Below are 20407 nucleotides of genomic sequence, written 5' to 3'. Positions count from 1 at the left end.
GAGCTGGGAATCGCTCTTCCTCTTTACTCCCTTCCGTGGAAAGGAATCTCCCCTGCTTTGCGTGCAGCCTATGTCACTCTCCGAGGGCTTTGCCTCCTGAAGGCCGTCCTCTCCGGGGCTGAAATCGGCCTCCGCTGGGGCTAGTTGAGCATTGCTCGCCTGCCCGCCCCATCTGAGCTCTTTGGCCCCAGGCCAGCTCAGGAGCTGCCCTGGGTCTCCTCCCCGACCCTAGGCCTCTTCAGATCTCCCCTCCGTGCTCTGGGCCTCAGTTTCCTCCAGGGGAAAGCAGAGGGCTTCGTGCCTTTCTGCGAGGTGAAGCGAGGGGTCGCCCTGGATGAAGGCGAACTTAGAGCCACCCGCCCTGCAGCCGACGGGAGGGCCTGGCGCTCCTCCCCCACCCGGCGGGCGGGCCGCCCCGCCCCGCCCCGAGGGCGGCTCCCGCCCGCGCCCTGCCCACCCCGGCCGCGCGCACCGCAACGCCCCAGCCCCGCCGCCCGGAACCAGCTGAGCACAGCTGGACCCAGCAGCCGCCGTCTCCAGCGCCGCAGCAGCAGGTAGGGGAGGCGCGCAGCCCCGGCCCCGGGAGTCTGGGGGTCCCGGGCTGATTTGAGCCCTTCCTCTCCCTTCCTTCCCGATCATGTCTCGCCGGCGCCTGGAGCTCGGCCCGGCCGCGGGGGCATCGCTGGAAAAGGGCTTCCGCGCTCACTTTTCCAGTCTTCCAGGGGACCAAAGAGTGTGGATGGGAGCAGGGGAATGGGGAGACGCTGGAGCAGGAGAGGAGAGGGGCCAGGCCTCCACCCCGTGATTCCACTGTGCTGCTAGCACCTGAGCTAATAACCTCGACCCCGCCCCCGGGATGGGGGACTGGCCCGGGGTCACTCCCGCGCCTCGGGTGTCTGAGCCGGGCATGCAGGGGGCCACCAGCTACGGTCTGGGCGGTGACTCTGCTGGGGAGTCCACTCAGAGGACCCTTGCCTCCTGGACAATACCTGTGCTTGCTTTCCTCTCCGGCTCCTTCCTCTTTCTGAGGACTATTAGAAAGTTCTTCCTTGTACTGTCTGAAACCTTCGGGCGCCTGCTACCTGTAGGTGCTGGCTCCTCCCCGGCCCTGCAGTGTTCCCTTCCCTGACTCACACGGAAGCTTCTTTCGGAGTTGAAGACAGTGATTGGAACCCCTTCTCCCTGATCCCCCATGTCTTCTGGGGTCCAGGCCCCCAAAACCTAAATAACAGCAACTCCCTCTGGTCCAGTGCAGGTTGGCTGGTCTGGGCAGTGCCCGGGGAGAAGAGCCAGTCCTTGGAAGGCTGGAGGCTGGGGGTTTGGATGAGCAGGAGACATTGGCTTTCTTCCTAGCTCCTTCTCTGCCCAGACATCTGCCGCTTTATCCTGTCCTCACACCCTCCTCAGAGCATGGAAGGGGCTTTTAAAACACCCAGAACTCATTCTAGGCTGTCCTGAGGGTAATTGGACTTGGTGGAAGGCGGGGCCTCTGGGGAGGTGCCTCTCGCTTTTGTTTGACCTTTGGGGACTTTTCAAAGACTTTATCCTGTGTGTCCTGTTCTCCCAGGACCACATTTCTGACCAGGGCACCAGGACCTCTCACTGCTCTGCCCTTTACAGTGACCATAGCTTGCTAGAATCTTACTCCATCCCCATTTCACAGTTAAGAAAAGTCAAGGACCCAGAGAGTTTATGATGGGCTAGTTGTCACACAGTGAGGCAGGTTAGGGTTGGGACCCAATTCCAGTCTGCCCTTTGCGGATTCCTTGCTGGGAGGGACTTTAGCCTCCTTCTTGGGTGTTCCGTTCACTAAAGGGACAAGCATTCCCCATCCCCCCATACATACACACTTGCGGATGCTGGTTGGTGTTTCCTGGGGCTGTTAAGGGAGAGAGGCTTGGAAACAGAGGAGGAAGGATGGGGGTGGGAACGGTTGGCTTTCAGCTCCTTTGAAACTCCATTTTTCTTTCTGGGGCTTGCTATTTAGAAATGTCAGGGAAATTGTAAACAGCCAGGGGAGCTTGGGTTGGCATTCGGTGAGTTACACAGCAGCAAAGAAGGTTTCTGTGTGAATCAGGGAAGGGAAGTTTACTCCAGAATTTTCCATAGTCCTTTTATTAGGGACTAACATGAGCCTGGAAACAGGCTGCTCCGAGGAGGGGTGGCTGCAGTTTGCCCTGCATGGCATTTCCTTCCTCCCCTCCTCCCTCCTTTCAGCCCTTCTCTGGGCCTGTGTTCTGTGCTTTGCCCTGCGAGGGGCCCAACAACCTCGGAAGAGGACAGAGCTCTCTGTCCTCAAGATGCTTGTCATCTATAGTGGTTGACACTTTCGTGCCATATTAAGAGTGACTTCAGCCTGCAAGCGGAGTGACTAATTTTGTTTGGGTGAGCCAGACCTCAGAATGAGTAATCATTTACCAGGAGAAACAGGAGTTGGAGGAAAAGACATTCTGAGAAGCAGGAACCACTTGTGCAAAGGCACTGAGGTTTTCTGAGCCATCCAAGTGGCTAGAGTGGAGGATGGGAGAAGGGCGGGGTGGCGGGAGTTGAGACTCTAAATGAAAATGGAGCTAGATTATAAGCTAAAGGTTTGGACTTCATCCTGAAGGCAATGAAGAACTGAGAAAGGGTTTTGACAGAGCAGTGATTTTTAAAAACTCATTATTCTGAATGGCCGATGTAGGGGATGCATTGGACCAGGCTGATCTAGAGGCAGGAAGGCCCTGAGGAGGCTGTTGCATGATTCAAGTGAAGTAGAATGCAGGTCTGAACTAGAGAAGTGGCCACTGGGATGGGTCAGAGCAGCAGATTCTGGAAGCCCAGCTGAAGGTTTCAGAACCTGCTATAAATTTCATCTAAAAGCAGACAACAGGCTATACCTACTGGATAAGGCTGCTAAGGTATTCAGCATTGTAATTTTTTTTTTATTTTTCATGAGTTTTAAAACAAACAAAAAATATTGTTAAAGATTCAAACATAAATCTTTATCCCGCCAAGCCCTCCTCTTTCCTCAGAGGTCGCCACTGTTAACAATGGTGTGTGTGCGCTTCTGCCAAACACGTTGATTAGATGCCTTCACTCTTAGCCATCCAGTGACAGTGGGCCACTTTCCCCTACTCCATGTGAATAGTTTGGGTCATTTGTGACGTGGGTCATAGAGATGATTTCTGCTTGGTCTATGGTACTTTGCTGAGACATTGATCTCTGGTTTTCTTTTATTAAACTTTTACATCCTATCTCTGCGGTCTCTGAGTGTATGTATTTGCTTATCAGAGACCACAGGTGTGAGAGAAGTTACAAGCACTGACTTGGAAATGGACCCCCAGTGTTGGTTCTTCGGGTGATCTTGGGCAAATACTATCTCTCTGAGCCTCAGTTTCCTCATCTGTAAAATGGAGAGATGTTGGTTTGCATGATAATAATAAAAAACTATCTTTTAACTGGGCATGGTAGCTCACACCTGTAATTCCAGTACTTTGGAAGGCCGATTTGGGTGGATGGCTTAAGCCAGGAGTTTGAGACCAGCCTGGTCAGCATGGTGAAACCTCGTCTCTACTAAAATTACAAAAATTAGCCAGACGTGGTGGGATGGGCCTGTAATCCTAGCTATTTGGGAGGCTGAGGTATAAGAATTGCTTAAACCCTGGAGGCAGAGGTTACAGTGAGCCGAAATCACGCCACTGCACTCCAGCCTGGGTGACAGAGCAAGACTGTCTCAAAACAAACAAAGAAAAGGAAAAAAAAAAGCTATGTTTTAAATATACCAAACACTGGAATATTAATTACTTTATTGATTCCTTGCAGTTCCTCTGAGGTAGATACTAGTATCCTCTTTTACAGATGAGGAAACTGAGTCTTAGGCTGAATAACATGCCCCGGGTTGTGTGGCTATTGGGTGATGGTGCAAGGATTCCAGAGGTCTGACGACAGAGCCATAGCTCTTAATGACGGCACTAAACATTCTCTTGAAAATTCTTTCTAGTCCTGGCTTTAGGAGAACTGGTAAGGGAGTTTGTTATGCTGTTATGAGGGGTGGGAGTCGATGTGCAGAGCTTGGAGAGCTCAGCCCTGCAGCAGAGAGGTCTGGAGGGGCCTCCCAGGGCTGTTTGTAAACTCATACTTTCCTGTGCCATCCACAGGACCCTCGAATGTAGGTCAGTCTCCCCTCCATTTCAGGGAATCAAAGCTCCAAGAGGACACAGGACTTGCCCAGCAAGGTCATGTGGTGAGGTGAGAGCCCAGCCAGGACTGGTCCCCGCTTTTCATCAGTCGAGCCCACATTCTGGAAATCTATCTGGCAAAGCCAGGAAACATGGGCACCCTCCTGCTCCTTGGTTATTCCCTGAGAAAATGCCAGCAGAAGCAGAGAAAAGCACGTCCCAGGGGTTATGCATTTTTGGGAGGAAGGGAAAAAAAGAGACCAGTGTTTAGGCAGCCGGGGGATGTTAAGTAAAAATATCTCCTCGCTTTCAAATGAGTGAGCATGTGTCATATTTCAGCCTGATGTGGTTTGTGAAGCTGGAGACCACAGGCAGGCTCAGTTCCTGCTGCTGGCCAGCTTCCCCTCCCCTCTCTCCCTCCCCTGCCATATGCCTACTCTCCTCTGCCCTGCCTGGGACCACATCAGCAATTTAAGAATAGGGCAGAGAAGGCCGGGCGCGGTGGCTCAAGCCTATAATCCCAGCACTTTGGGAGGCCGAGACGGGCGGATCACGAGGTCAGGAGATCGAGACCATCCTGGCTAACACGGTGAAACCCCGTCTCTACTAAAAAAAAAAAATAGAAAAAACTAGCCGGGTGAGGTGGCAGGCGCCTGTAGTCCCAGCTACTCCGGAGGCTGAGGCAGGAGAATGGCGTGAACCCGGGAGGCGGAGCTTGCAGTGAGCTGAGATCCGACCACAGCACTCCAGCCTGGGCGACAGAGCAAGACTCTGTCTCAAAAAAAAAAAAAAAAAAAAAAAAGAATAGGGCAGAGAAAAGCAGTGGGTGTTGTGGGCAAGGATGGGCAGCTGAAGGCCTGGACTTGGGTCCTGGCTTTGCCAGTGACAAAGTGCTGGGTGACTTGGGCTAATGCATGCCTTTCTCTGGGCCCCAGTGTCTATTCTGCACTGTGGGGTGGACAGCATAATGTCGGCCTTCCCAGCTCTGATGGCCTCTGAGTTGGAGGGCTTTGTGCTCCCCATGTGAACTTGGGTTCAGCATGTCTGAGACACAAAGTGAGCCTGCAGTGGTACAGCTGGTGATTCAGCTACTGTTCTTGAATTTAATGTTTTCAGACTGAATTGATTGCCCCATTTTGCAGACAAGAAAGTTGAGGTCTAGGATTCCGTTTATATATCCCATTCCCTGCTCTACAAGCAACAATAATAATGGCCACCATATGTAACACACTTACTATGTATGTTCACCTTTTGCTTTCACTGTCTTTTTTAATCTTTTAACAGATCTACGAGGGAGAGATATTGACTCCATTTTACAGATGAGGAAACTGAGGCTCAGAACAGTAAAAGGACTTACATTCTCTTCTTTGAGTCTCACAGTAGTCCTGGGGTTGTCATTATGTGACCCATTTTACCAGTGAGGAAACTCAGGCCTGGAGACGAGAGCACCCTTGCCCAGGGGTCCCCAGGGGCCACACATGGCCTGTCAGGTTCCTTCCCGGGCCCTCCTGCTCCTCCCTTGTCCCTTGCTTGCTCTGCCTCACAGGGTGCCTCTTCACCTCTTGCATGCAGTGCTTGGGTTAAGGGATGAGAACAGTTTTCTTCCGGGCTATAAAGTATCCCTGAAATCGACTCTTCCCAAGAGTGATCCAGAAAGGCTTTAAGCCGTGGAGCCTCGCAGGGAACTCCAGTGAAGGGTCACACCAGTGGGAATGGATTCGTTTTATTCTGCTGAACTGGCTAAGCAAACAGTCCTGTTATTTTCCAACCTCAATAAGAATATCATCAGGGCCAGACTTATTTGCCAAGCAAAGTATATATATTTGACATATGTGAGCCTTCAGGGTGGGCCTTGGCCCTTAGTTTTCCTATGACAGAGGCTGTGGCTGGGCTGGGTTTTGGTGGATACTAAGTAAATACTAGTTAACTTTTTGGGTGTGGTTGATGGTGTGGGTGGCATGTGTACTTTTTTCTCCCTACCTCCAAGGACCTTTGCCCCCCCCCCTTATTATTTCTATTACACTTGTGATAGAAAATTTAGAAAATAAAAAAGTATATATAAAAAAAGAAGTGTTCATAACTAACTAGAGAAAATCACTGCCAACATCTGGGTGTCCTTCCTTCCTGATATTTTCAGTGCATTTTCTTTTTTACCCCCACACAATTGTGGTTATCATGTATTTATAATTTTCTGTTCTGACTTTGTTTTTTCTCGACGTTATATCATAAATATTTTTCTCATGTTATTAAGGATTCTTTTTAAATTTAATTTTTAAAAGTTTTAAAAGCATACTATACCTAAGTAGATAAATGTTTATTCTAATTTAAATCTTTTATTCCAATAGTCCAGGGGATTAAAAAATGAAATAATGCTTTTTATTTATTAACAAAAAGGCTCAGAGAGACAGAATTTGCCCAAGATCACCCCAAAGAACCAAGACTGGGGCTCCCCAGGGCTGTAGTTTGTATCCATAGATACAGAGAAAATAATGTTTATAATCTCAAGTATAAAAACTTCTGGCGAAAAGGTTTATCAAATGCTAGCTGTATTTCTCTCCCTTCCACGGCTTTCTACTGAGTCTCTGTCTCCTAGAGGACCCTACTTTGCTTCACAATTAAGCAGCAAAGTATTTCAAGGGCTGTTCAGATTCTAGAAACTCATAGCTGTGGATGAAATAGACAGATAAGTCAGATACCAAAGATAAGACATTAAAAGATCTGGGCTGTAGGCCGGACCCTGTTACTGTCACTGGCTCTTTAGCCCTGAAACAAGGGACTTGCCTCCTACTTTTTTTTGTTGTAGTGGAAATAAATGCCCACCCGAGTTTTCGTCACTTACTATTATTCTATCTTTGGTGTGCATATACCGTGTTCCCTTAATGATCCTCAATTATGAAACATTTAGGCAGTTTATAAACAATACTGCAGTGAACAACCTAGTGCATAATTTTTGTGTGTGTTCTTCTTTTATTATTTCCTAGAAAAGAGCCCTAGAAATGGAGTTCCTGAGTCAAAATGACACATTTTATAGCTTTTTCTTGTTAAAAAAAATTCAGTGATACTTGTTAAAACACAGCAAGGAAGTCTTTATTCAGGACCATCGCTTTGGGTATAGGGACCACTGCAACAGGGTCCTACAGTGAGGGAGAGAGTTTGGACTCAACTCCTAATACAGCATGGGTGAGTGGGAATTGCTGGCTGCAGAGCAGGGTGGGGGTCAGCGGATGGAAAATTATTAAGAGGAAGCTCAGGAATAAGGGGTATTCTTGCTAAACCGACCTAACAAAAGTATTGATGAAGACAAACCAGGGTGATTCAAACATCGCTGGGAGCATGGTGGAGGATGAGGAGCCCGATCAGATATCAAGGAAGAGGAGTTCTGGCTAAACAGACTTAGCAGGGTTCTTTTGCTAAAACTGGATTTTATAAGGAAGTGCACAGGTGGGCCTAGGAGAAGGTTCAGAAGCCTGGCTAAAGTTTGGCCAAGCGAAGAATCTGTGTCATGCTAAATTTCTGCTCATAAGGGTTACAGTAGTCCTTATTCCTACCAGCCATCCATGAGAGTGGCAGCATTCTTTAGGAGCATCTGAAGCTGGTTATAAAAAGCTCAGCTGTCTTGTTATAGAGTACAGTGACCATTTTCCTGAAATGTTGCATTTCATTCATTCATTTGGCAAATACACTTGAACAATTCAGCAGCAATAAAGCATAACAAGTTAGGTTGCCAGGCCGAAGAAACGGAGAGAACTTGGTTCTCCTTCCAGTTTATGTTTTGCACTTGCCGTAAGACCTTGAGGACATCACCTCACTGAGTTTCATTTTTCTCAGCTATACAGTTAGGGCTTCAATACTCACTTCACAGAATTCTACAAAGTATCTAACACGATGCTTGGCCAGTGCAATCATGTGGATGCTGGGAATTTGCATTATCTCATCTGACTCCAAAGAGCCCTGGGAAGGAAGCAGGTAGGGACAGATCCTTCCCATTTCATGGACTCAGAAAAGAAACGGCCATATTTCTTGATGTCCTAAGCTTCAGTTCAGGAAGTGGTAGTCCAGCGGAACTGTGTTGTTTAGAATGGAGGTAAAATGGGCTTTTGTGGGCTGGCCAGTACCCATCCCCCTTCCACCGCCCCTCCCACCACAGTACCTGTTTCTTTTGGAAGGCAAGTTCCCAGTTCCAGTGGCAGCCAGAATTCTTTCTATGCTCTTTTAGAAGGTGAGAGATGCCTGCCTAGCCTGTTCAGTGGTCTTAAAAAAGAGACCATAAAATTCATAGTTGCATAAACATAGTTTTCATAGATTTAAATTGCATTTAAATGCACTAAGGCTTCATCTTTGAGCTTTTCAGAAATGTGGGATTTCAGGCTCCACCTTTAGGGTTGCCTTATTTAGCAAATAACAAACAGCATGCTAGTTAAGCATGAGTATGCCGAGGAGGGTTTGGGGCATAATTATACCAAGACATCTTAATGTCTTTCTGACATTTAGATTTAACTGGGCATCTCGTGTTTTATGTGGCAACCCTACCCACCTTGGGCCTACTGAATCCAAATCCAGATTTTCACAAGATCCCCATGGAATTCATGTGCAAATTCAAGTGTGAGAGGCATTGCACTGGGAGCTTCGCCATCAAAGCCCAGAATGAATCCTTTTTGTAACAAATCTGTCGGTAAAATAGAATGCGCTATTTATAAAGAGCCTGATTATTCCCAGATCAACCATTTGCACGCATCTGTGTGTTCACATGTTAGGTTTTCTGAATACAGGATACCCTTGCACTGTTGTCAGCTGAAGGGAAAAATTCTTTGCTTTGGTAAGAAGCCCTAGTCCCTCTTGAGGACGTATTTTCCTCATCTGTAAAATGGGCTACATCCTTAGCATGCATGCCAGCCTGTGGTGACCAGCTGAGGTGGCCCCAAGGGGATGCATGACTAGGGCCCACACCAGGTCCCTCCTCAGCCTCCTCACAAAGGACTGAAGGACTTGGCTCTGAGGTCCCATCCCCCAGAGACTTTGGTGTGACTATGGTGACCCTTGGCATAGGGCACCCCTCCTGACTGCCTCGTCATCTCAAAACTTTCCAGAATGTGACTTGTATGGCAGGGCCTTAGGAATCGCCTGGCTCTACCCGCTCACTTCATGGCTACAGATACTTGTGCCCTGAGAGAGCAAGTAAATTTCCCAAAGCCAACAGCAAGCCCTCTGATTGCTGCTCTACCAAACCGAAATGATTTCAGTTCTCATGAAACCTAAGGCCTGACTAAGGAAGATTAAGAAACCTGGTGGTGGTCATGCCCACTTAGTTTGTTTTGGCTGTGTGGTCTTGGGTAAGTCATTTCTCTAACCTATTCCCCCCCGCACTCCATAATATGGGGAATAGCACCTTCTCCTGTTTCCCTAGGTCTACTTTCTGCCTGGCTAAGGTTTTACTTTAAGATCCGGTGGTAGATCTTGGTCTGTCAATTAGTCCTAGAGTGGAGTGCTTTATGAAGTCACTGGTCCGTGTTTAGGTCAGGGACTTAACACCATGACATCATGAAAGATGTCTGTAGACCCTTTCTCTCCTCATTGCTAACAAAGATTTTGTGGACTGTGTTTCAGATGGACAGAAAATATGTTCTAGAGCATTCTAAGATCACCTGGGGCTTTTGTTAAAATGCAGATTCTGGTTCCACAAGTCTGGGTGGGGCCTGAGGCTCTGCATTTCTAGTGATGCTGATGTCGCTGGTCCAGGGATCACATTTTCAGTTGTAAGATTTGAAATCAATCTATTATTCATGTAGAATCAATACTTACGAGATAAGGGGCTTAAGAGGCAAGTCCCTTGTTTCAGGGCTGAAGAGCAAGTCACAGTAACAGGGTCTAGTCTGGAGCCCAGATCTTGTAATGTCTTGTCTTCGATATCTGGCTTATCTATTTTATCTGCAGCTATGAGTTTCTAGAATCTGAACAGCCCTTGAAATACTTTGCTGCTTAATTATGGAGCAAAGTAGGGTCCTTCTTTAGGAGAGAGAGTGACTCAGTGGAAAGCCATTGGAAGGGGGAGAAATACAGCTAGCATTTGATCAACCTTTTCACCAGAAATTTTTGTATTTGTGATTATAAACATTATTCTCTTTGTATTTATGGATGCAAACTACAGCCCTCCGGAGGCCCCAGTCTGTTTTTGTATACCTCTAAGCTAAGAATGGTTTTATAGTTTTAAAGTGTTGTTAAAAAACAACAATAACGAACAAACAAGGAAGAATATGCAACAGAGAGGGTGTGTAGCCTATGAAGCCTAAAATATTTACGGTCTGGCCTTTTACAGAAAAACTTTGCTGGCCCATGATCTAGAGTACCCAAAGATTTGCGTGTTTTTTGTTTGTTTGTTTGTTTTTCTAGTGAGCAAGAGGCCTAGCCTTACGGCTTTGAAATATAGTGAGTTTAAGACGTAGGGGAGGCAGCCTGCGTTGGTGGGAACTGCCCAGACATCTTAGCTGTGTGACCCTGAGCACATTACTTCACCTCTCTGAGCTTGTGTCCTAGCTTTGCAAAATGAGGACAAAGATTGCTGCCTGGTAGAGTTATTGCGACAATGAGACATGATGCCTGCAGAGTTTAACGCTTGGAAGATGCATAGAAAATGATAACTATTGTTATTAGGGGTGGCCATTCGGACCCTTATGGCATTAATGGACAGATATCATGTTACTCCCATCAGGTCTGAAGGCCCTTCCAATGAACTGGGAGCAGTCCTTTAGGAGAGAAAAATGCTCTGCTCCAGCCTCCCCTGATCCCACCTCCAGAGCAGAAAGCTCCCTTTTAGCCACGTAGACAGAGGGGGTTCTGTGGTGGCTTGCACACTTTCACTGGGCTAGCTCTCTCCCCAAAGGCTGGCCTTTCCACAGCTGAGACTTTTGGAAGGCATCTTCTGTTCCTACGCCCTAAGATATGATTCAGCAAACAGGCACGTAGTGAGAGCCCCGGGCTGGGATTGTGAGTACTGGAACGCAACCCTTCTCTTTATGGCTCCATCTGGAGTGTGTGGGTGGTGGACTAGAGTCAGTGGTTTTTGCCGACCTTGTTTTTAAACTGCTGCAGCCTTAAGGTCCAAAATGGAAAACAGACCAACTTGGAGTTAGCTGAGGCTAATTCTAAACCCTGCTGAGTCTGAGATCTCAGAGGCTCCTGGGGTGTGTCTGAATCTCAGGAAGGGTGTAATGCTTTTCTTGCCCATAGATGGCAGCATCTGCACTCTTAGCCGGCTCTGCGAATGTGTGTGTGCATGTGCACGTATGTTACACACGTGTGCACGCATGGGAGTCATAGTTTCTTACTTTGGTAAATCTTGAGCTGCGGTGGTCCCAGCCCTAAGCCAGGCTCTGGGATACATGGGAGCAACTGGGGAGGCTGACTTGCAAATAGACTATTACTGTAGAGTGTGACTGGGAAGACTAGTGGGTGTGGAGGGCTGTGCAGAAACTACATGGAGGACTCAGGAACAGAGTGCTGTTGCATCTGGCTGGAGCCTGGTGGGGTATAGTGGAAGACAGGAAGCCATGAGGGCTGAGGCTGAAGGAGTTGAAGGGGACAGGTCATGAAGAATGTGGAGAGGTTTGTTAAGGATCTTGGACTTCATCTGGGGCCACAGTGGAGCCATGGTAGAGTCTGGGCAGAGGAGTGGCATGGTCTGGGCTTGCTCTGAGGAGGATGCATAGTAGGAGGGAGAGGATGCAGGAGGATCAGTTAGGAAGGTTCTGCAGTCATGCAGGCGAGAGGTGATGGGGTTATGGACCAAGATATTGGCGTTGAGGTGGAGAGAAGAGGGGACACTCTGGAGGCAGTCAGGGGTTGAACTAGCAAGACATGGTGATACATTGGAAGGGAGAGTGACAGAGCAAAGGGGTGAGGTGGTGTGTTGAGGAGGGTGAGAACCTGGTGTCTGGACTGGTCCACCGGATGGATGGTGGATGGTGGATGGTGGATGGTGGATGGTAGTGCTGTTTGCTGAGATGAGGTGCAGTTGGGGAGGAGCAGGTTGCGCTTGGGAACAAATGCAGCACTGCAATATGCATCTGAGGATGAGAGTGCAATTTGGGGTGTGTAGAAAGAAGTGGAGCTGGATTCGAAAGGCTCATCCTCACACAGAGTTGACATGGTGCGGGAGGTCATTAGTCATTTGCGGGAAAACAAAACCCACCTCTGCTTTGGCCTGTCCCTTGGAACCAGGAAGTTTCTGCCATTGTCTTTGAGAAAGGCCCACAGAAGTGGGCACCAGGTCCTGCAGCCCAGATAAGTGTCTGCCTCTGATGTCTCTGGTTTTGGGTACCATGACTCCACTTCCGTGGCTGTATCCCGTGTTAGTCACAATGCACAAGTCATCAAGACTGTCTGGATCATTTACTGTCAGCCTGAGAACAGGGCTTGTTTGTGTCTTAATCCCAGGATCCTGCATGGCCCTGTCACCTTCGGGATCTTGGACCTTCCCCTCGGCTTGGGGAAGCTGGGTTAGGCAGAGAAATTTTCCAGTGTGGGCAGGAGCCAGTTTGCTCAGCTTTCCTCTGAATATAGCTGACTGGAATTCTTAGTGGCGAGGAAGGGTGAAGATCCAAGTTGTCCCTGAGAGGCGGGGGGACTGAGCTGCATACTCCACGATGAGCTGATGCGGGATGGTCCTTCATCCGCTCATCTAGCATATGTCCACTGGCCCTGCCATCTGCTGGGCACATGCCATGCTGAAGCTTCAGAGGTGAAGCAGACAGAATCATTGCCTCTGAGGAGCTTACAGCCTAGAGGGAGAGAAAGTCCTGTCACCAGACACTGATAATGTAGTCTTGCTCAGCAGTAGTGCATTAGAACAATAATAGAGTGATGCTGAGGCACAGAGTTGTGAACATGACAAATCAACAGGGTGGGTCCCCAAACTGCACATGTGCAGGATGAGAAGGATACAATTTGCAGGCAAAAGACTTAGAAATTTAGTTAATAATCAGGGTAATAATTAGAGTAGACATATGCCTTGTGCAAAACCCTGAACATGTTTGATCTCATTGTAGGTTCTAATATTATCCATCTTGAACAGAGAAGGCAACTGAGACTCAGAGAAGTGATGTAGCTTGCTCAACTTACACAGTTAAGTGAGGGCCCAGTTTATATAACTCCAGAGTCCTAAAGTACAACTCTGAGGTTGACTGTAAACTGAATTCAGCCATGCAATAGGACTGCCTTAAATGTGAATGGGATTTTAGGCTCAATGAATAGAAGCATGATATCTCTAATGAAGGAGGTGAGAGTCCTGCTCGCCCTGCCCTGGGTAGAACTTGTCTGATTGTCTAATTCTGGGTCTTGTCCTGTCAGTAGGGACAGAGTTCATCTGGAGCAGATCAGGGAACAGGGTGAATGAACCAGAAACCCTGGTCTCAGGAAGAGCTGGAGGAAAGGGGGTGTACAATTTGTAGAAGACTTGAGGGGCCCAGGATCACTATCTTCAAATCTCCAAAGAGTCATCAGGAAAGAGGGGGACAGACCTGTTCTGGCTGACCCAGAAGGAGGCAGAGCTAGTACCAGCAGCTACATAAGAAGAGAGAGATTTTAGTGCGTCCTTAGGAAAATTCTTTTACCCAGCCAAAGCCTCCAGCAGCAGGTCGTGCAGCCTTGGCCGGTAGTGAGTGCCCTGTTGCCGGATGTGTGCAAGTACTGATTGTGTGACCCCTGGTGGAGGGGAGGAAAGGAGTTGAAACATCAAATGGGGATTTGACCAGATAACCTTGAACTCCCCCTGAGGCTGACATTCTTGTGCCCTTTTTTTACAGGTGGTGCTCATAGCTCTTTGTCCAGTGCTTCGGCCTTGGTCCAGGCGCCTTCCCACAGAGCAGCGCTCTTCACCCTGCACAGCCCTGTTAGGTAGGTAGAGCAATGCAGACACCTGTCCTCCTGTTAAACCCCGCCCTGGCTGCCCAGGGAAGCCTGGAGGAGACTTCAGTGGTGGAAGCAGCCACTGTAGCCGCAGTGGATTCAGTGGGAGTCCCTGAGGTCTTCCCAATAAGGCTCAGAGTGCGTCTCTGCTCCTTTCCTGCCCTTGAGAGGGAGGTCAGGCGAGAGTGATCTTGTGGGGAGGAGGCAGGGACTGGGCTCAGTGCCCAGATGCCTGGCTCCCACCCTGGCTGTGCTGCTTGCTTGCTGTGTGACTTTAGGAGAGTGGCTTTCCCTCTCAAGGCCTTGGTGGCTCTTCTGTAGAAGAGTAGAGTCCCCATAAAGAGGAGGTGCAGGAATTTTTCCCAGAGGCTTTGGAGAGGTGAGAAAAATGGGGGTCCATTTGCCGAGTCTCCAGACTTGTTGACCAGAGGAGGAGCACCCGAGGTGTGTGAGTCATGGGGAAGGCAGATGAGTCATGCCCACTGGGGCCACCTGGCAGGGTGGGGCCTCCCTGACTATCAGATTCACAGGTGACCTGCTGAAGTAGGCAGGGAGGTGGGGGGAGGAGTGCAGAGTCCTGGGCTGGAAGCCAGGAGACTGGCTCACCTCCCAGCTGCAGCCTCGGTTTTTCCATCTGTAAGACGGGTGCCTTGGTCTCCCCCTACCCACCTAACAAAGCTGCTCTGTGGACCCAGTGAGCTCGTAGATGCCAAAGGGCTTTGTGACCAGTGAGACAGGAAGGATCGCTACTAGGGGGAATCACCCAGCTTCCAACACCCAAACAGAAGTGAATTTCTAATTAGCAATTGTGCAAGAACCCGGGAAAACACCCCTCCAGCCCACACTATCCCTTTTCTGCCAAAAGGAGAAGGGGATGAATGCACACAGGACTTACACGTCTGCCATGGCCCAGCTGGCTTCCAGATGGTGACACGAGCCGCCCACAGCCGGAGCTGTTCCTCTTTCCCAAAGCTCAGGTGAAAGGGCTTTTTGATGGTCCCCAGGATGTTGTGCCCCAAAAGCCAGGGATTCCCGAAAGGCCTGCTGGGCCCAGAAAGGTGACTCGCCCCATCAGCTGCTACCCAAAGGTTTTGCTGGCAAAGAGGTGGCCCTAGTGCTGCCCTAATAGGAGGAACTGAGGGCCGAGTCTTGGCTCTGATGCGCCTGCCTTTGAGACTGAGCCTTGACAACTCCAAAAGCCAAGTTGCCTCAAAGTGATCTGTCAACAAAAAGAATGTTATGTCCTGTTGATGCTTTTGGTAACTGTGACACAGGGGCCCTGTCTTCCACAGACCCTGCAGGGCCAGGCTGGCATAGGCCCAGCTGAGCACCCATCACCTGAGAGCTTTGCTGATTCACCCCCCTTTACTCCTCTGCCCCCTGCAATGTACCAGCCCTGTGCCCACCTCCACGGAACCTTGGTTCAATCATGGAGGCCCCAGTGACCTCCTCAATGTCCAATCTAGTGCTTTCCTCAGGATTCCATGTACCAGTCTTTAGTGCAGTTCTAGAAGCTCCCTCCTTTTGCTTCTGGGAGGCTGCACTGTCTGGTTGATTTCCTCCTGTCTTTTTAGTTAGGGCCCTGTTTATCCTCCTGACTTTTTTAGTTAGGGCCCTGGTTTTTTTTCAGTTAGAGCCTGTCCTCTCTTTTTAGTTAGGGCCCTGTTTTTCCTCCTGTCTTTTTTAGTTAAGGCCCTGTTTTTCTTTTTCTTTCTTTCTTTCTTTCTTTTTTTTTTCTTTCTTGAGACGGAGTCCTGCTGTGGTGCCCAGGCTGGAGTGCAGTGGCATGATCTCAGCTCACTGCAACCTCCTCCTCCCAGGTACAAATGATTCTCCTGCCTCAGCCTCTCGAGTAGCTGTGACTACACGCGTGTGCCACCACACCTGGCTAATGTTTGTGTTTTTAGTAGAGATAGGTTTTACCACGTTGGCCAGGCTGGTCTCAAACTCCTGACCTCAAGTGATCTGCCCACCTTGGCCTCCCAAACTGCTGGGATTATAGGTGTGAGCCACGATGCCCAGCCCAGGGCCCTGTTTTTTCTGCCTCAGTGTTCCCTAGGATTCTGCCCACCTTCTTGTCTTGATATAGGTATACAGGTTCATTCATTCATTCATTCATCCATTCATATCTTCATTCATTTGAGAGACACTTAGGCTCTGAGCTGGGTGTTTGAGAATCAGCAAAAAACAAGACCTTCCCATTCCTCATGGGTCTTCCGGTAGATCATTATTTACACCAAAGATTAATTCTTGCTGTGAAGGAAATGATCGGGTTATGGAAGCGTATGGGATTGGGTGGGAGTAGTGCGGTCTTATCTGGACAGATGAGGGAAGCCTCCCCTAAAAAGTGAGACCTGAAGAGGGAGAGGGAGGTGGCTGAGTGAGCAGGGAACAGAGGAGCCCCCCAGGCAGAGAGGCGGTCTGGGTAAGGCTTTAGTATGGGGGAGTCCTTAAAGAACTGAAAGAAGCGAGGGAGGCTGGCCAGGGAGGGGGCATGGCAAGAGGAGGGCCTGGGGGCCAGGCGGCACCTAGGTTATGTGGGCTCTTGAGTTTGGATTTTATGCTAGACCTCTGGGAACCATTGGAAGTTTTAAAGCAGGAGGGTAACTTGCCCAGATTTCATTATCAGAACCCTTGAACGAGACAGGCACAAGGACCATCCTGATAAGCCGTGAGGGTGGAATTTTTGGTTCTTCCACAGCAGGGTGTCCTGATGCTGTGCCTCGGTACAGGGCTTGTCACTGGGCAGTCCTGGGAAACGTGCACTTTCCCAGAATTCTTTCGGCTCTCTGCATTTTTTAGTTTACCCGGTCAGCCCTTGCTGAGCTGCTGCACTGGAGAGGGAGGTGAATCAGACACCACCCGGCCCTTGGATATCCACTCTCATCCAAGATGGAGACAGTGGCAGTTAATGCCCAGAGTGCTCTGTGATAAGTGCCAAGGGGCTCAGGGAGCCAAAGAGTGCCTTTCCTACTTGAGAGTCAAACAAGGCTGAGAAGGGGGAGTTGGGCATTCCAGGCAAGAAGGCCCCATAGGCGAAGGCTTGGCCGCTGGAGGAGCCCGCTATGCCTGGGGGCTAGTAAGCAGGAGTGTGAGGGTTGAGGTGGGGAGCTGACCGGAAGACCTGGTCAGAGAGGTTTTAAATGCTGGGTTTCTATCCTCCGGGTACCAGGGAATCATGGACAGGTCTTCAGCTGAGGAGTGACTTGATCCATGGGATTTCAGAACAATCAGTCCATGGCAGGCAGAGCGGAGGGTGGATCAGAGGACGGCAGTGCTGGGAGCTGGTTGGAGAGAATGAGTACCATTGCTGAAGCCTTGTCACTCCCCCCACCGCACACACACAGCAACATCCTCAATGCCCCTTTCTGTTCCATGCCCCTGTTCTGTTATCCCCGCATTGGCCGGCCAGCCTGACCTGTCCAGAGCCCTTTCACAGTAGCACTGGGGTGTGTTAAACCCTGGGCTCCAGAGGCAAACAGGTCTGGGCCTGAAACATCACTGTAACCCTGACTTGCTCTGTGCCCTTGGACAAGTCCCTTACTCCTCTCAGCCTCAGTTTCCACATCTGTGAAATGGGGGTGATAATAGAGTTGGTGATGGTTAAACAATGGGGAAATCAAGTCCTTAGCACATGGCTGGTGTATAACAATGGCTGTGTTAGCTTTGTGTCCTTGTCGATTGTAATAGCTCAGTCCATGTTGTAATCTGCCCCTCAGGGAGTTCTTGTCTTTGGACATAAATCTGAATTCTCAACTAGAAACAAGATGTCCCCAGCAGCCCCAAAGGAAGCCTCTAGTGGGTCACTGAGGGGACTGGACATGCTGTTACACACTGGGATCCGGTGCAGGGCTGGGCACACAGAGGCCTGGACTGGGTTTTATTTGTCCCTATATCCCCAGCACTCAGCACAAGGCTGGCATAGGATGGCCAGCTGGCTGGGTTCTCAAACGTACTAAACAAAAAAATGGAATTAAAAAAAATTGTTGACCTTGGACAGCATCCCCCAGCACCCTCATTTTACAGCTGAGGAATCTGGGGCCCAGAGAGGAACAGTGGCTCATCCAAGGCCACTCAGACCCTCCGTGGCAGGCTCTGGACCTGTTCATTTCTCCCTGCTCACATGTTTATTACAATTCTAATTTTTGAAATCCTGGTAAGTTAAAAATGGCATCATGTCCCACCTCCCTAGTTTACATTTGGGGAAACTGAAGCCCAGAGAGTGGTAGTGGCTCCCTCAGGTCCTCAGAGAAGGAGAAGCAGGAAAAGGGCCTCCTCTCCACAAAGCATACCCCCACTAATCAGCAGTAAGCAGGCAGGTTCTTCCCCCAAAACCGACTGCCTCGTGCTTAAGGAAGCAAAGCAGAGTGTGAACAGTAGTTTCCTGAGGAAGTGTTGGGTTTTAATTGTGTTGAGGAGAAGAACCATTTCCGGAACTGTGCGTGCCCGTGATGCCTGTGGAGTTGGCTTGGCACAGCTATTTCCAGACTAATCCTGAGTACTATTTATAGGCTGAGATGATTAGGTTGGCCTGTGTCAGGAGAGGCCCACATAGCTCCCCCTAGCCTAGTGATGGCCGAGGAAGAAGCCCTCGGGGGCAGTTCTGACCTGTGGGTGAGTAGCACGGGATCTGGGATGGTCCCCGAAGCCAGCTCAGAGGAGGGATTCCAGGGAAACCCAAGGGGAAGTCCCACTCCTGACTCTTAGTTCAACCACCAGCCAGGCCCTCTGCAGAGATGAAACCAGTTCCGATCCTATTCTCTCCCTGCTTAAAAATCCTCAGTGCCTCGAATCAGGCCAGGACTCCATAGCAATCAGACCCCTTCTCCCCCAGGTATCCACTGTCTCAACCCCAGCCATGCCTCTTCAAACTATTTACGCTTCTCTGTGCGGGCCACACCCCTGAGCCTTTGCTTCTGTTGTTCCTACCTCCCCAAAGAGGAAACTCCATTTGTCCTCCAAGGCTCTGCCCCAATGCCCCTCCTCCGTGGCTCCCTTGGGTGTGGGTGCTCCCTCCTTTGTGCTCCCAGGGCCCACAGCTACTTGAATGACTATTGGTGTTCCTGTTTGGGTCAGGAAGTCCCAAGGCAGGGCCTGACACAGAGAAAGAAAGGAGACAGTTTGTGATTGAACAGCCACTGTGGCCATCATTCGCTTTACCTGTCTGATGAGAGCTGATCTTCATGCCGCTGTGTGCAGTAGGTATTTTTTAAAGGTGTGTAGAAGTGAGAGTCAGACTTTGGACTTCAGAGTCAGACAGCCCTGGATTCCTAATGGTGTAAACCTGGGCTGAACCTCTCTGAGCCTTTGTTCCTCCATCTGTAAAAGGAGACAATGCCAGCCATGGGTTTTGGGGAGGATTCAACAAGACAATGCTTATAAAGTAGTCATCATGTGGCCTCATCACAATGGGCATCTGTTAGCATAGGAGGTGTTATTTGCAGGTGGGGATGTGCATTGTGGGGACATCCCTATCTAGGGCCCCACACAAGGGAGTGGCTGAGACTCCAAGTCTCCAAGTCTTGGAGCCTCCGACTCCACCCTGTGTTCTCCCTCCCCTCCCTCTCTTGGCCCCCTGGGCCTATTCTGTTTCCAGATCAGGGAAAGCTTTGTTTGGCGATTGTTTTTCCTAAGAAGTTTCCTCTGTGGGGCCTCTGGGTGACTCAGAGCCCTGAGTCACTGGGAGGCTGAGGACAGGGGGAGGAGTGGGAGGGAGGCGGAGGGAATGGAGAGAGGAGAAGAGGAAAGGGCTCTAATTCTAGCTCTGGCTCTCCCACTGTTTGATCAACTAGGTCTGACCAGGCCCGTCTCCTGGCTAACCTCAGTTTCCCCAAATGTGAAAGGAAGATGTGGGCCCAGTCCTGGCTGAGCCTCAGAATCACAGGTTCCCAGGCCCCACCCTAGACCTACAGACTCAGAGGCTGGGGGTGGGGCCTGTGAATCTATTGTTTCCTGAGCTCCCTGGGTGATCCTGCTGCACACCTGGTCCACAGAGGTGTTAGGGAACCGCTGGGCTCAAACCTGCTCCCAGCTGGGCCTCAGAGCAGCTTGGCCTCTGGTTGAACTTCACTGACCCACAGAGAGCGCCCTTCTCTTGCAGAATGCTTTCGCAGAATAGTGCACTGGAAGCTCGTGGGCTTTTTTTTTCCTAAAGAAAAACAGCTTTATTGAAATATAATTTACATGATTTATTGGAGTAAATTTACATATAATTTACATACACATAATTCACTCAATTCAATAATGTTTAGTAAATTTACAGAGTTATGCAACCATTATCACAATTCAGTTGATAAGATTTTCATCATCCCCAAAAGGATCCCTCATGCTTGCTTACGTCCGTCTCT

General features: G+C 49.6%; 1 protein-coding gene across 5 annotated transcripts in view; it reads left to right on the top strand.

Annotated features, from left to right (window-relative positions):
* The first annotated feature begins 211 nt into the window (after nucleotides 1-211).
* GSN (gelsolin) overlaps nucleotides 212-20407 on the top strand; it is a 65553-nt gene continuing 45357 nt past the window's right edge. The window contains exons 1-3 of one of the 5 annotated variants that reach the window (XM_033237590.1): nucleotides 420-554; nucleotides 13958-14048; nucleotides 14926-15037. In XM_033237590.1, the coding sequence (XP_033093481.1) occupies nucleotides 14939-15037 (99 nt within the window). In that variant the 5' untranslated portion in view covers nucleotides 420-554; nucleotides 13958-14048; nucleotides 14926-14938. Of the gene's footprint in view, nucleotides 555-13957; nucleotides 14049-14925; nucleotides 15038-18574; nucleotides 18675-20407 lie in introns of those variants that run through there. The other 4 variants (XM_033237593.1, XM_033237592.1, XM_033237595.1 and 1 more) reach the window with 4 other exon arrangements.

Source organism: Trachypithecus francoisi, unplaced genomic scaffold (genome assembly GCF_009764315.1).
Source record: "Trachypithecus francoisi isolate TF-2019V2 unplaced genomic scaffold, Tfra_2.0 Lachesis_group16, whole genome shotgun sequence".
Taxonomy (NCBI): Eukaryota; Metazoa; Chordata; class Mammalia; order Primates; family Cercopithecidae; genus Trachypithecus; species Trachypithecus francoisi.
This window is presented reverse-complemented; position numbering and strand designations above follow the sequence as displayed.